General features: G+C 42.0%; 1 protein-coding gene across 1 annotated transcript; it reads left to right on the top strand.

The window, feature by feature from the left end:
* The first annotated feature begins 374 nt into the window (after positions 1 to 374).
* On the top strand, positions 375 to 17,008 carry LOC109876598 (broad substrate specificity ATP-binding cassette transporter ABCG2). Its single transcript, XM_031828299.1, is given in 17 exon segments — positions 375 to 867; positions 3,416 to 3,553; positions 3,555 to 3,649; positions 6,730 to 6,789; positions 6,901 to 7,015; positions 7,218 to 7,370; positions 8,156 to 8,313; positions 8,854 to 9,005; positions 9,171 to 9,269; positions 9,963 to 10,213; positions 11,644 to 11,726; positions 13,308 to 13,397; positions 13,877 to 14,001; positions 14,320 to 14,474; positions 15,292 to 15,381; positions 15,582 to 15,709; positions 16,265 to 17,008. Coding segments are annotated over 16 exon segments (2,037 nt in total). The 5' UTR covers positions 375 to 867; positions 3,416 to 3,418; the 3' UTR covers positions 16,413 to 17,008.

Genomic DNA, 17,008 nt, shown 5'->3' with positions numbered 1-17,008 from the left:
TAAATAGCCCACCCTTTTCACCTACCTCATCCCCATACTGTTTTTATTTATTTACTTTTCTGCTCTTCTGCACACCAATATCTCTACCTGTACACGACCATCTGATCTTTTATCACTCCAGTGTTAATCTGCAAAATTGTAATTATTTGCCTACCTCCTCATGCCTTTTGCACACATTGTATATAGACCCCCCCTTTGTTTTCTACTGTGTTATTGACTTGTTAATTGTATACTCCATGTGTAACTCTTTGTTGTATGCTCACACTGCTATGCTTTATCTTGGCCAGGTCGCAGTTGCAAATGAGAACTTGTTCTCAACTAGCCTACCTGGTTAAATAAAGGTGAAATAAAATAAAAATAAAAATAAAATCTCAATCATTGGGGTTGTGCTCTAGATACGAATGAGAGCAATTGAAAGATAGTTTTTTTGTGTGAAAATGAGGCAATAATTAAGAATTGCTTATTTGCCCATGCCTATTTGCCAATGTCCTGGTTGAACCATTCATGCACACGCTTTGCACAATTTAACGGTATGGCTCGGTTTGGGAGGCGCCCATACTGTCATAGGAAAGATCTCAAGTATATATCCTCGCGTCCTCTCTCCTCGCCTCCTTCTCAAAACCCATTGGATGAGAAAGCCAGAGGTCCCGCCCCTCTGACCTTCTCCTCCAATGGGTTTTGAGAAGGAGACCGAGGAGAGATGACGCGAAGAGTATGTATTGAGATTTCTCCATAGCTTCTCTTATTCAACACCGGTAGTATAAATTCATTGGCCAAAGCGGATCGTTGGTCACACGCGTGGTTTGGTTCGGTCTTTTCTAGTACAAGACTGGAGAGGACTGTAGAAATTTCAAAGTTTACAGGCGGGTATGTATCCGTTTTGCATGATATTTTCAGATGGGATATATTTTATTTTCGGCTAAATTTGCTACATCATTTGGAGGCTAAATGCCATGCATAACGGTGACATGATCCTCCTGGTGAATTCTTTAGTAACATCCTGCTTATACATGCTAGTATTATATAAAATAGCGGGCGCTGATGATATTTTAGTTCCAGACGATGATTCAATTTTATTCAAGTTTTTGTAAATGACGTACTCCAGTGCATGCGTCTTTGGTAAAAGAAAACATTGAGTTATTTTAGCATTTTTGTACAATAAAATATTGTTGTTTACTTTACGTCTATGAAATGAAGGCTACATACTTTTTTTTCACGCAGAAACAACCTAACGTTACTTAGTCATCCATGCATTGCATTCCCAGTTGAACCGTTAGGGTCACCCATTCAAACCATTCAGAAATCATATTTCCAAGGCCTACGATTATTCGTCTTCATGGGACAAATGTGTCTGTATTTCTCGTACATAATCTGTCCTGCTTAATCTCTTTATGACAGAAAAGTCAATCAAAAAGGCTTAGTTTGGCTATCTTCAGTCATGGTAAAACATGAATATATCATTTTCAATTAGTCTAGGCTATGATATACATTTGTAGCAATTATGCTGAGAGTGTGGTAAAAAAAAAAGTAAGCACAATGAATGTACATGTGGAAAGTGGTTCAACTAACTAAATTTCAACGCAGGTCTGCTCACTGGACGAGTATACTGTTTTCCAGTGTCTATACATTCCTATAGGATTAAATAGATTCAATTATTCGGTTTAATTTGTCTTCAACAAGCCTATCCCAGAGCAGAGGTATTTAGAGTGGTATAATGTATTTATAACTGCATTTGAAAGCGATTGGGTGTCTCTCCTCACTCTAGCTTCTCTATTGCTTCTCTCTGGAGCGCTTCTCTCTCTTTCTCTCTCTCGAGCTTCTCTCTCCGTCTCTCGAGCTTCTCTCCGTCTCTCGAGCTTCTCTCTCCGTCTCTCGAGCTAATTTCTCTCTATGTACCAGTCCACCGCAAAGGTCGCATGACATTCATTTAGACTGATCCTAATTAAATGTGCTCAGATATGCAGACAATGTGTCCAATGTTTCCACTTCTCCACATCTAAATGTATTGCATAATGATAAATGCATATCACTCTTCCTAGAAGTCTGAAGTTTGTCTCTACAGTATATCCCTCCCTTACTTGAAGCTCTCAGATTCATACACCAAAGTATGTCCTAAAGGCATCAATAAAACACATTAAAAGTCCTTCTATTTATCCACTAAATCTCAAATTAAGTGACACCCTATTTATTCTCCATACAGTAGTGCACTTCTTTTGACCAGAATCACTTTGGTCAGAAGTAACTCAATCATCAAGTTTGCAGATGCCACAACAGTGGTGTGCCTGATTTACCAACAATGATGAGACAACCTACAGGGAGGAGGTGAGGGGAGTGGTGCCAGGGAAATAACCCCTCCCTCAACGTCAACAAAACGAAGGAGCTGATCGTGGACTTCAGGAGACAGCAGAGAGAGCACACCCCCATCCACCCCGACAGGACAGCAGTGGAGAGGGTGGAAGGCATCAAGTTCCTCGGCGTGCACATCACTGACAACCTGAAATGGTCCATCCACACAGAGAGTGTGGGGAAGAAGACGCAACAGCCCCTAAGACCCAACGGCTTGGACCTTAAGACCCTCACAAACTTCTATAGATGCACCATTGAGAGCATCCTGTCAGGCTGTATCACCTCCTGGTACAGCAATTGCACCGTCCGCAACCGCAGGGCTGTCTCCACTGCCTACCCTACAAGACATCTACAGCGCCCGGTGTCACAGGAAGGCCAAGAAGATCATAAAGGACCTCAGCCACCCGAGCCACAACCTGTTCACCCGCTACCACCTAGAAAGTGGAGACAGTACAGGTGCATCAAAGCTGGGACCAAGAGACTGAAAAATAGCTTCTATCTCCATGCCATCAGACTATTAAATAGTCACCACTAGCCGGCCTCCGTCCAGTACCCTGCCCTGAACCTTAGTCACTGTTACTGGCCGACTACCACCTGGTACTCAACCCCGCACCTTAGAGACTGCTGCGCCAAGTACATAGTCATTGAAGACTGGTCACTTTAATAATGTTTACATACTGTTTTACCCACTTCATATGTATGTACTGTATTCAAGTCAAGGCTCATCCTATATAATTACTGCTGCACACACCTTTTCTATTCATATATTGTCCATAATGTCTATACACACCATCATATACATAGATATTTATATTCCGGACTCTGACTTGCTCGTCATGATATTTCTTAATACCTTTCTTTTTATTTTGAGGGATTTGTGTGGTTTGTTAGGTATTACTGCACTGTCTGAGCTAGAAATACAAGCATTTCGCTGCACCTGTGATAACATCGGCAAAGTATGTGCACGCAATCAATAACATTTGATTTGAGTAGTGCACTACACGAGGAAAATAGTGTATCAATTTCAGACCTATCCCTTGACCAATCCCCACAGGTCTCACCCCTGCAGATAATGACCGATCGAGCCAATCACATCAGCGTCGCCATGACTGAAGACGTCACGTCCACCAACGGGACGCCCAGGACCAAGGTCATAACCAGCAGCACCATGGTGGAGCTGAACAAGCTGCAGCCCCGGGGCTCCACAGGTCAGCTTCCACAGCATCCAGTACAAGGTGAAGCTGAAGACTGGACCGCTCTGCAAGAGGAAGAACACTGCCAGGGAGATACTGGTGGACCTCAAGTGAGTGGAGTTAGTGGATCCTTTGGTCTCATGTACACACAGACACAAGCAGACAAACACACACTTTCAAAGATGCACACACACTCTCATGTATTCTACACACAGGCTTCCACCTTAAAACATGCCCAAACGCACAAGTTGTAGTGATACTAATTGACTAGTGGATGATTAAAGTGAGTTTGATCACATGCGTGCACACACACACAAACACACACACACACACACACACACAGTCCTGTGTGGCTCAGTTGGTAGAGCATGGAGCTTGCAACGCCAAGGATAAAGGTTTGATTCCCGCTGGGGCCACCCATATGAAAAATGTATGCACACATACATAAGTCCCTTTGGATAAAAGCGTCTGCTAAATGGCATACAATGAGTAAGGTTACATGCACACAATAAGGTGATTATTGTGGATAGTCAGATTAATATAATAGTTTGAGGAAAATGTTTATATGCTTTGCAAGAAGAACGATTTCCCTAATAATCCTGTTTACATGGACACATCTGAAGTCATGCTACCTGATGCCACTCTGTTAAATGCAGAAAGTCGGCAATTAAAATGAACGCTCAACCACAGCGACCATGTTATTTTTTTGGAAGCATATTTGATCCTGAGTTGGGACATATAAAGTTTGTATGTGAAAACTACTTCTAAGACTCATACATTCAGTTGTTCCAAACTCACTTCACTCGCGCTAAAGAGGGAGGCTCGCTCGGCTGGCACTGGCACATGTGCAGATCAAATACACAGCTGGAACGCAGATTAAGGTGTTTACATGTCCTAATAATTCCAACAACTGCTCAGAAAACCAGTTTTTTTTTATTGGCATATGCTTACTTCGATTTTAACCGTACGCCGATTTAAGATAAGCAGAGTAAGGTGTTTACATGGCTATTGCATAATCTGCCTACTGCCATTCATCAGTTTAATATCAAATTATTGCTGTGCATGTAAAAAATACTCAATAACTAGCTACAATAACACACACACACACGCTGAAATGCTAGTGGACCTGAAGTTAATATACACCTTGACCACCCAATTACATTTGGTGATTATGAAGCTAATTCGATGTGGATTTATTGGCAGATTCACCTCTTTCTCGCTCTGTGTTGAGCTCGTTTGCTTGTCTTTCTTGGTACAGCCTCAGTGTATTCCTGCCCACCACCACACCCCTTTACAGTGGTGTAAAGTACTTAAGTAAAAATACTTCAAAGTACTACTTAAGTAATTTTTGAGGGTATCTTTACTTTACATATTTTTGCCAACTTTTACTTCACTACATTCCTAAATAAAATAATGTACTTTTTACTCCATACATTTTTCCTGACACCCAAAAGTACTCGTTATATTTTGACAAGAAAATGATCCAATTCACACACTTATCAAGAGAACATCCCTGGTCATCCCTACTGCCTCTGATCTGGCAGACTCACCTAACATAGATGCTTTGTTTGTAAATTATGTCTGAGTGGTGAAGTGTGCCCCTGCTGTCCGTCAACAACAAACAAATGAGAAAATTGTGCCGTCTGGTTTGCTTAATATAAGGAATTTGAAATTATTTATACTTTTGATACTTACGCATATTTGAGCAATTCCATTTACCTTTGACACTTAAGTATATTTAAAATCAAATACTTTTAGACTTTTACTCAAGTAGTATTTTACTGGGTGACTTTCACTTTTACTTGAGTCATTTTCTACTAGGGTATCTTTACTTTTACTCAGTATGACAATTGGCTACTTTTGGCTACCACTGCCCCATTACTAGTGAATAAAGGGAGTGTTAACAAATTAGGAATGCTTGTGAGTGTCATTGATGGATCTAACTCAATTATAGGAATTAAGTTTGCTGCCTCTCCAATGCTCATGAAGAGGTTTTAGGTGTGTGTGTGTGTGTGTGTGTCAGAGAGAGCGTGAATGTGAAGTGAAACCAAAAGAGGGAGAGAGATCATTAACACAAGTTGACAAAACATACAGGCCTCTCCATTTAAGATTAGGGCTCGCATACTCAGACCACAATGAACAATAGTGCAGCGGAACATTCAAATGTCTTTTTTTTCTGATGGCATTAAATGTACTGGACATTTCCCAGGGAGGAATGCGTAATTTCACACAAGTTTTGGTCCGTTTCCCCTAGTGTTAATTATATGATATTAAGCATGGTTTCTTGCGTGTAATCTCCTTGATGCACTGTGGAGCAAGCTGCCAAGGAACCAAAGGAAATGCTGTCACGTGATTCCACACTACAAGCCTTTATAATTCAGTTTTTTAATTCTGTTTTTATATGACAGATATTTTTTTTTTTACCAATTGTGCAAATTTTCTTTGTGGAATCACAACATTTGATTATGTATTCTTGTTTTGGATCATTATACAATGGTATAGATAGAACTCATTCTCAGATTGTTGGAGGTCTTTGGGGTCACCGTATTCTTTGTGCTGTTTGAATCGGTTAATTGGAGAACCAAACCTCCTCCTTTTCATTCTGTCACGCTTGTGATTCTTCCGTGTGTATGACTATGCTATAGAGACAATGTTTACACATTAAAACCACAAGCCCTTGACACTTGATAAACTTGCTGGACTGGCGTGATAACTTTAGCTTCCGTATGTAATGGGTTGATAAGACATTTGTGTAACATTGTGCGTATAGAAAGTAGATGACAAAAATGCTTTGCCCATGACTTGAATGGGTGCTATAAACCTGTCGTAAGCATGTCATAAGGTGCTATAAATCTAGCATTTTGTTTGATGATAAAAGATCTGTCCCATTATTCTTGGTCCTTGATCAGCTTTTCACAGTTCTGAAAGTGGTTTATGGAGCAAAAAAGTTCCTCTAAGATCAAATCAACTTATTATCCAAATCCATTTACTGATTTGCAACTGAACTGTAGGCCTATACTCTTATTGATTTTTGTAAGTCTTTCATAGTTTAGAATACAGTGCTACACTTGTCATTGGTGTAAAACAGGATGTAACACAATGTGTGTTGATTACATGTTTATTATGGTAAATATGTGGAATGTTTCAGTGCAACTTAAAATATCTTCTGTGTATTGTCGTTGTCTTGCAGTGGCATCATGAGACCGGGTCTAAATGCTATTCTAGGACCCACTGGAAGTGGAAAGTCCTCGTGAGTATTTTGTTGATGACAACGGTTTATCTTGAAGGCATTACATTGCTTGTTACAAAAAAAAGGTCCCACAGGTTGCCATAGTGATTATTGATCTAACGTTATGGTTAGGTTCCTGGACGTTCTAGCAGCCAGGAAGGACCCCTCTGGTCTCTCGGGGGAGGTGCTGATCGACGGGGCGCCACAACCACCCAACTTCAAGTGCCTCTCCGGCTATGTTGTCCAGGTAAGTCTATTGGCTACCTGTTGTAAATATTGTCGGAGACCATGGCGCCGTTAGAAGAGCATATTCAAAGGAGACATGTACAACAAAACTCTAGGGTCTAACAGCTGGGAAAAAACAGTATAGCTACAGTACTTTTTTCAAAGCTCCTGACCATATTACCCCATTCAGTGACCTCTGACCTTTGTCTCTGTGACCTCACCAGGACGACGTGGTGATGGGGACTCTGACGGTGAGGGAAAACCTGCGATTCTCTGCAGCGCTGCGTCTGCCCCGCTCCGTGCCCCAGAAAGAGAAGGACGCCAGGGTCAACGACCTCATCACCGAGCTAGGCCTGACCAAGGTGGCTGACGCTAAGGTACGTTGTAACATAGAATGGAAATGTTGAGACGGCTGTTCAGGACTGAATTCATGGTAGTTTTATGAGCCTGTGAGAGTCAAATCCATATTATTAGGAATTTGAATTTGAGTAGGACTAAATGCAGTTTAATAGGATCTCTATGATCAAACCGTCTACAGTATTTTCCCTCCACTATATACACTGAGTATACCAAACACCTTGCTAATATTGAGTTGCACCCCCCCCACACACAGGGATGCTGGCCCATGTTGACTCCAATGCTTCCCACAGTTGTGTCAAGTTGGCTGGATGTCTTTTGGGTGGTGGACCATTCTTGATACACACGGGAAACTGTTGAGCGTGAAAAACCCAGCAGGGTTGCAATTCTTGACAAACTCAAACTGGTGCGCCTACTACCATACCCCATTCAAAGGCATCTTTTGTCTTTCCTGTTCATCCTCTGAATGGCACATATACACAATCCATCTCTCATTTGTCTCTAGTCCTAGAAATCCTTAATTAACCTGTCTCCTCCCCTTCATCTACACTGATTCAAGTGGATTTAACAAGTGACATCAATAAGGGATCAAAGCTTTCACCTGGATTTACCTGGTCAGTCTGTGTCATGGAAAGAGCAGGTGTTCTTAATGTTTTGTATACCCATTGTAGATATGCAGTAAAATTGCTTCCTTCTCACCAATGTCTTCCAATGTCATTTTGAATGTCATACAAGGCTGTGGTACCATACAGCATATGATAGATGTCCAAGGGCTATCATGTGATGTGATTGTGTTCCTCCCCAGGTTGGTACCCAGATGATCCGGGGGATTTCTGGAGGGGAGAGGAAGAGGACCAACATCGGCATGGAGCTCATCATCGACCCCTCTGTTCTCTTCTTGGATGAACCCACAACGGGCCTGGACGCTAGCACCGCTAACTCTGTCCTGCTGCTGCTCAAAAGGTATCTGTAGCTCTAAACTGTTACTGTAACGGGCCTGGATGCTAGCACCGCTAACTCTGTCCTGCTGCTGCTCAAAAGGTATCTGTAGCTCTAAACTGTTACTGTAACGGGCCTGGATGCTAGCACCGCTAACTCTGTCCTGCTGCTGCACAAAAGGTATCTGTAGCTCTAAACTGTTACTGTAACGGGCCTGGATGCTAGCACCGCTAACTCTGTCCCGCTGCTGCTCAAAAGGTATCTGTATCTCTTAACTGTTACTGTAACGGGCCTGGACTTTAGCACAGCTAACTCTGTCCTGCAGCTGCTCAAAAGGTATAGCACTACTTTTCCAAGAAGGAATGCCATTTAATTTAATTTCGATTGATTCCTAATGGGTGGGGTTAGTGGTAGGTATCCTACATTTCATATTTGATGCTTTTCTTATTCCCTTCCCTGTTTAATTTGCACCACATTTGTCCTCTAAATGTCCTACCTTTCTTATTGGCTACCCTGTTAAATGTAGACCTCCAGGCCTTTTTTCATTGTCTTATCTCCTTTTAGAATGGCCAATCAGGGACGTACCATCATCATGTCCATCCACCAACCGCGTTACTCCATCTACCGGCTGTTCGACTCCCTGACCCTGCTAGTTAGCGGCAAACAGGTGTACCATGGGCCGGCCCAGAATGCACTGGACTATTTCTCCGACATAGGTAACCTTCAACACCAATACTACACGCAAAGTATAAGGAGCTACCGTTGATGTGTTGTTTAAGAGATAAAGGAAGTTAGATTGATGTGAAAGTCCTGAATGGGACAAAGCAGAATAGAGATTGATATAGGGGAGACTAATGTTCACATGTGTTGTTGTATCCTAGGTTACGCCTGCGAGGCCCACAACAACCCAGCCGACTTCTTCCTAGACGTCATCAACGGAGACTCTACTGCCACTGCTATGAACAAGATTCAGGGAGAAGGTCATTTTCACACACACACACACACACACACACACACACACACACACACACACACACACACACACACACACACACACACACACACACACACACACACACACACACACACACACACACACACACACACACACACAGTGTGCAGTATATGAGCCCAAGTCTCGCAAGCACCTGAAGGGTGCCTTAGAGCCCTGGCAGCATAGTAAAAGAACAAGGGACCCAGCGCTCTAACACAAACAACATCTGCCCCTGGGTCAGTAAGATTAGGGGTGCAGGAGGCTTGGCGTTGCTCAGACAGGGACAGGGGTTGGAGGGAGCGGGCGGCTGATGCTGCAGCCAGGGCCTGAGGCTGGAGGCCAGGCAGTTGGATAACCCCCGTTAATCCTATCAGCTCAATGTGAAAAACCCTCTGATCTGTACTGGTACAGTAGGATTTGTTGGCCTTTGAGAGGCTACGGCTAATGCTAATAGCGACAGGAATACACTATCGGTGTGGATTGTGGAAGGAACAGTTTTGGTACAATGGGAGTAGTCAGCCGAATCTCAGACTGGACTTCAATGAATTTGTATCTGGGTCTTTTGCACTTAGGATAAGGGGATGGATTGAAAAATGGGTTGTTGTCATGGGTGAATTAAGGGGTGATGGTCTCCAACCTTTAACAGTGTGTATTGACTCTCGGTTCTCTCCCCTCCTAGACATTGACTTTGAGGAGCTGAGTGGCTCCAGGCAGACCATCGAGGAGCGTCTAGTGGATGAGTACAGGAACTGCTCCTACTTCAGAGACACCCAGGTCGAGCTGGAGAGGATCACCCAGGGAAAGCAGTACACCACCAAGCCTACGTCCCGTACCATCACCTACAACAGCTCCTTCTTCACCCAGCTCCACTGGGTCCTAGGGAGAACCTTCCGGAACCTGGCGCTGAACCCCCAGACCTCCGTCGCACAGGTTAGAACACACACCGATACAGACGCACACACACACATACACCGATACAGACGCACACACACACATACACCGATACAGACGCACACACACACATACACCGATACAGATGCACACACACACATACACTGATACAGACGCACACACACACATACACCGATACAGACGCACACACACCAATACTCACCGGATTTCTATTTGTGGGTTTAAGGTTTAAGAGGTGCTGTACCAATGTCCCCTAAAATCATTTCAAACACACACAATTGGGGAGAGGATTCTCAGAATAAAAGGGTAATGGATTTAGCTCCGCTCCTATCACCAACAACCTTATGACCAGACTTACCCTCCGAGCAAGACTTGAGAATAGTATGATTTTTAATTGCAGCCCGCGTACTTTTCTCTACTTCACAACAAGCTCTTTTGCGCTTAAAGGGTGACAGAGATGGCGGGAGGAGGGAGTTCTGACAACTTAGTGCCCTCATTAGTCATCCAAGGCAACAACATGCCATCAGAAGTATCTCACTTCAAGAATTATTAACAGCTAATTGGCCTCATAGTAAATCGACAATAATCCCAGGCTGGGGTCTGGATCTTAAAGGCTAGAGGGCCGGAGACCTAGCTAATCAGCTTTGCTGACTGTTGTGACCCAGCTGTTGCCTCTCCGGGCCTAGAACTGAAGTGATATCATATCTGGCCACCGCCCCCCCCCCCCAGTGGCCAGGGCCCAGACCTTTGTCACATGATCACGCCATGACCCGCGCTGGGCTTCCACATGAGGGGCTTGGGGAATGAGGTGAAAAAGGCTCAACCTTATTAGCTTATCCTCTCACCCTGGGAACCGCGCTGGGGCCGGTTAGGCCTGTCATAAAATGTAAATCGTCAGGATTAAAACAAATGTCGCTCTGGAGATTTCACCTTTTCTCTCTTTGTTTTCTCTTTTTCTTACCCGACATGGACTACCGGTCTGTGGATGAGAATGGATGAGGGAGAGTGCTGATTCGGTGTAGTTTGTGTGGGAATATACCTAGTTTTAAGAATGTCCACATTCTTAATGGACTAATCATGTTCTATCAGGGTTCTTAATGGACTAATCAGGTTCTATCAGGGTTAGACCCGTTGCCTCTGCAAGGCCAGGATAAGTAGTGATACTTCTCCTGACCTTTGTGTTCGTCATAGCATCTTACCTAACTGTATTTTAAGAATATAATATTGTTTTCTTCTCTGAGAGAGAGCTAAACCCTTTTTTCTATAGACCTAAAGAGATGTGTTTACATTAAAATGTGCCTGGACCTTTGATCAAAATGGGCTCCTTCTTGCATCTCCCCAATGCCACGGCACATTGCGGGTCATGATGTAAAATATGACGTTATGCTTGTCTGATTTGCTGCCCTTTGACCTGGCTACTAAACTTACAATGTTTCTCTTTTGGGCAGCTGGGAGTCACCATTTTTCTGGCTCTTATTGTGGGCGCCATTTTCTTCGGGGTGAAGGACAACCAGAGTGGAATACAGAACAGGTGGGGGAACCATTTTTATCACAACACCTTAAATCCATCTCAGAATGGGATGTAAAGGTGATCAGATTTCGATTCATCTGTAGACTGAAACTGATGGGAACCCATAGGGCAGAACAACTGACTCTGCTTTGGGAGAGATATGTTATAACAGGATAATGCAGACATATACACTACGGTTCAAAAGTTTGGGGTCACTTAGAAATGTCCTTGTCTTTGAAAGAAAAGCACCTTTTTTTTGTCCATTAAAATAACATCAAATTGATCAGAAATACAGTGTAGACATTGTTAATGTTGTAAATGAGTATTGTAGCTAGAAACAGCTGATTTGTAATGGAATATCTACATAGGCGTACAGAGGCCCATTATCAGCAACCATCACTCCTGTGTTCCAATGGCACGTTGTGTTAGCTAATCCAAGTTTATAATTTTAAAAGGCTAATTGATCATTAGAAAACCCTTTTGCAATTATGTTAGCACAGCTGAAAACTGTTGTTCTGTTTAAGGAAGCAATAAAACTGCCATTCTTTAGACTAGTTTAGTATTTTTTTAGCATCAGCATTTGTGGGTTCAATTACAGGCTCAAAATGGCCAGAAACAAAGAACCTTCTTCTGAAACTCATCAGTCTATTCTTGTTCTGAGAAATTAAGGCTGTTTCATTCGAGAAAAAGCCAAGAAACTAAAGATCTCGTACAATGCTGTGTACTACTCCCTTCACATAACAACGCAAACTGGCTCTAACCAGAATAGAAAGAGGAGTGGGAGGCCCCGGTGCACAACTGAGCAAGAGTACACCAACATCAATTTGATCATGTGGGCAGATGTCATTCTTTGTTGTGCTTAATTATTTATCTCTATTGTACCATTTTGTAAACTCTAGATACTGTAACAGTATGAATCTTAGGGTGTCTTCAACTAGTGTATTAATCTGCTTACAATAATCAGGATTTTACTTATTTATTTTATTGGTACAATCACATCTGGGTTCAAATAAATGTGTATTTGAGTTATGTAGTATTTAGAAATTTATTTTTATGTGTATTTGAGTATTTTCAAATACATAGCCCAAACAATTACTTTTAATTGAGTATTTGAATGGTTATTTGTATTTAAAAAAAAAAATATATATATATATATATATATATATATATATATATATAAAAATATTAAAAATTGTCTGCCAAATTGTATTTCAAATACTCAAATACACTCCCATTTATTTAACTCAGGTATTTGAAAATAGTATTTGAAAATACTGACAAATACTTTCCAAGTGTATTTCCAAATACATTAAAATATTCAGCTACCTGTCTTTTCAAATAAACTGTATCTGAATACTTACTTTGAATGCATGTGAAAGTAATTGAGATATTTAAAATAGTATTTGAACCCAGGCCTGGATCCAATTAGACCTACAGTACGACTCCACTCCCTTGGTCCCTTTAGTCTGAAGGCCGATGGAGTACACACACAGCAAAACATCTAGCATTCATTTCAATAGGGGTTTACCCCCTTTCATTTCATGCATGACTGGGCAGAACATAAGGATTTCATGTCGTGACTTGATGTTTCCCCTCTTGTAGGATTGGTGCTCTTTTCTTCATCACCACCAACCAATGTTTCAGCACGCTGTCCGCTGCAGAACTCTTCATCACAGAGAGGAAGCTGTTTGTGTACGTACTGTAGTAGACCAGTGGCACCACTATAACCTGGAATATGGGGGTGTGAGCATGCGGGTCTAGCCAGATTAGATGTAGACATGGTTTGTGTGTGTCTGTAAGTTGTTGTTCGTATGTATAAGGTTGGATCTGGAGTGGAGGAAAAATGAAGAAAAAATATATTATAAAACAACAACTCTCTATTATATATATATATATATACATGTGATTATGAAGACACTGTCTCTGCCTAAATACTTGTCAGTATGAAATGGACCAACAAGCATTTGTTTACAGCTACATTAGGTTCACTGTTTGACCTTTGTACTTCTAATTATTCTGTAAACGAGCATTTTCAGTATGAAATACCCCGGCAAGCATTTGTTCCAAATGGCCCTAGCCAAGGAAGTTAGAAAATAAACCACTCAGTATGAGTTAATGTAGACTTCTTGTCTGAGTTAATGTAGACTTCTTGTCTTTGTTGTCCCCAACAGCCATGAGTACATCAGCGGGTACTACAGAGTCTCGGTCTACTTCCTGTCCAAGATCCTGTCTGACATCATCACCCTGCGCACCATCCCCGCCATCCTCTTCAGCTGTGTGGTCTACTTCATGATAGGTGGGTTGGATGCACAACATGGGAATGAGACATTTGCATTTATGAATTGAATTGTCAAGATGGAAGGAAAGTAGAGGGACAAAGTGTAGATGTTGAGGTAGCTAGCACACAAGCATTTCCCTGCACCTTTTATACCTGCTGTATAAACTGTGCGTGACAAATACAATTAGATTTGAGACGGTAATAGCACAGACAGTAAAATGTCAAGAAAGGTCAAGACGGCTCTCAAACCCTCTTTGCAGAGGGGCATGTACCCTACCACTCAAAACCAGACTCTGAAATGATCTTAAAATTCAAGTGTGTGTGTCTCTCCTGCAGGTTTTAAAACCACTCCAGCAGCCTTCTTCATCTTCATGTTCACCGTAACCCTGGTGGCCTACACAGCCACCGCCATGACCATGGCCATCTCTGCCGACCAGAGTGTGGTGGCAATGGCCAACATCTTCATGACCATTAGCTTCGTCTTCATGATGGTGAGTGTAGGGACGAGGGTGTAATGCGGTGGCCACATTCGCGCGGTGGGGTACTCAGGGACGTGCAGGGTGCACCTGAGTTGTATTGTAATGCCAGTTTTGGTTCAAGTTCAGCGCTGTCCCACTAGTATTATTTGCTAGTTATGTATAGACATAAATATAAACTAGCGTTGCATACCAAGGTTACACATGGATATTAGAGTGGGGAATGGCCGTCATCTTTTCTAGCCTTGGATTAAAGTGATGTAGGATCTGTGGGGTTATTGTCTGTCTTTCTGTTTGATCTTTAGATAGGTTCTGTGGTGTTAAGACTAAGATCAGATTAAGATCACTTTATTGGTCAATTGCACACGAGGCCCAACCGAAATTGGACTTTTAACCTCACCCCTCTGAAAGACCCAGATGCATACACGCCAGGTTTTGTAGATATGCTGGGGGCTGTTGTTGTGGGGGGTTAAGTGCCTTGCTCAAGGGCAAAATGGCAGGCAACAGCATCTAGGATTTGATACCAGCAACACTCCGGTTGCCAGCTCAGTTGCCAGATTACTTCCTGTCAGACCCGGGATCCGGACTGGCAACCCTCCAGGTGCTGGTTTGCCATTTTAACGCTCCTGTTGCCGGTTGCTGGCTCGCCGCTCAACTCTCTCTTTGTGGCTGTGTTGGATCCGATAACATTATTGTATCTTGTTCTGCTTGTTGGGCTCCTTCCATTTTACCAAGTCTGTCTTGTAAAATGGCAATTTCCTGGTCAAATTGTAATTTAGGGGTTGGAACCTCAATGTCATTGGTGAATTAATATTTATTGATGTGTTGTCAGATCTTCTCAGGTCTGCTGGTGAACCTGCCCAGTATCATGAACTGGCTGGCCTGGTTGAAGTACCTCAGTATCCCTCGCTACGGTCTAACAGTAAGTACCTCAGTCAGCCACAACTTCTTAATTGATCTAGTGAAATGTTGCCATACTGTATTAATACGTTTAATTTATTCAACTTTTATAGCGCTATTCATTACATATATAATTGTTTTAAATATGAATATATACCGTATGTTATTATATACTATAATAAAACTGTATTATTAAGTATTGTAACGTTTCTTAATGACTAGGCCCTGGAGATCAACGAGTTTGTGGGGCTGAAGTTCTGCGAGGACCCTGCCGTTCGCACCACCATGTCTCCTGGCTCTGGCATGATGACCAACTGCAGTATGAACACTACTCACACTCTCGGGATAACGTGAGTAACGTAATCCACACACATACACACACTGTGGAATTTATCTCTATATTTTTTGCTTAGAAATAGTGATAGATGTTGGTTGACTTAAATATGGTTTATACGGTATATGACTAGTATTATCAGTAGGCTACAAACATGCTGTCACTAAGTGCAGTGCCTATGATCACTGTAGTACCTCTAGCACCATCTACTGAGGAAGTCATTGTAGATGGAGCAGCAGTTGTTTTAGCTAGATCCTCTACCGTACATTAGAGAATGGCTCATTTCAATAAGGCATCATTACTGGGTATCAATAGCAGTGAAGGCTGAATTATTTGATACAATTAAAATATATATATTAGAGAATAAACACAATAATTATCCTACGACACAATAAAATATGACCCACCTGAGTCCTTTTCAGCCGAAAACTCAAATGAGTTCAGGTTCAGGATTCAGTCCGTTTCCAAACACTTTCTTCCTATTTAACGTGACCCAGCCTTGCTTGTCCACGGGATCCCATAGATACACCGTGGTGAACGTTTGTTTGGTCTTCTCTCCATCTCATTCCAGGTGCACAGGGGAACAATACCTGGACTACCTAGGAATAGAATACACTACATGGGGCCTATGGGAAAACCACGTTGCCTTGGCAATAATGACACTCATTTTCCTGGTCATCGCCTATCTGAAGCTGCGGTTTATTAAGAAGTTCACATAAGAAGTGTCTTACTTTGCCTTACAATTCACTCCTCTGTGGTTATATCAATGACAAACTGCCCGTAGTTTCTCTCAACGTACATATGTTATAACATGAAGCAGTGTGCCTATGGTTTGCACTGAGACAGGTTAAATGGGTAGTTCAGCCAAATTACATATTCACATATTCATTTCCTGGACAAGTGGAGACTGCAATCCACGCTTTGGCTTTGCTGAACTAGCTACACTAGCACTGTAAATTAGTCATTTGGCTGAACTGTCACTCTAACGTTCAATATCTATGCATGAATGTACATTTTCACCACATGAATATTAATGTGGAATCTTTGCCCTCCAGTAGTCATTGTTCTCATGTTGACTGCTGTGTTTATTTGGTAGCATTTGTTCCAGTCTAGTACGAGACTGTCTTGGTATTTAGTTAATCGTTTCTATTTATAGAGGAACTGAACTCATTTATTTGAAAAAATTATGATGTTGAATTATGAATGACTTATTGTGTGTAATCATTGAATTGTTTGTTTCTATTGTGTTTATTACCTTTTTATCTATACTAGGTTTTTGGAAACAATGCTTTTATAAACATTTTCATGTAACTTT

The sequence above is a fragment of the Oncorhynchus kisutch genome, linkage group LG7, assembly GCF_002021735.2.
Source record: "Oncorhynchus kisutch isolate 150728-3 linkage group LG7, Okis_V2, whole genome shotgun sequence".
Classification (NCBI taxonomy): Eukaryota; Metazoa; Chordata; class Actinopteri; order Salmoniformes; family Salmonidae; genus Oncorhynchus; species Oncorhynchus kisutch.
Note: the sequence above shows the minus strand (reverse complement) of the source record. Positions and strands in the feature narration are given on the sequence as shown.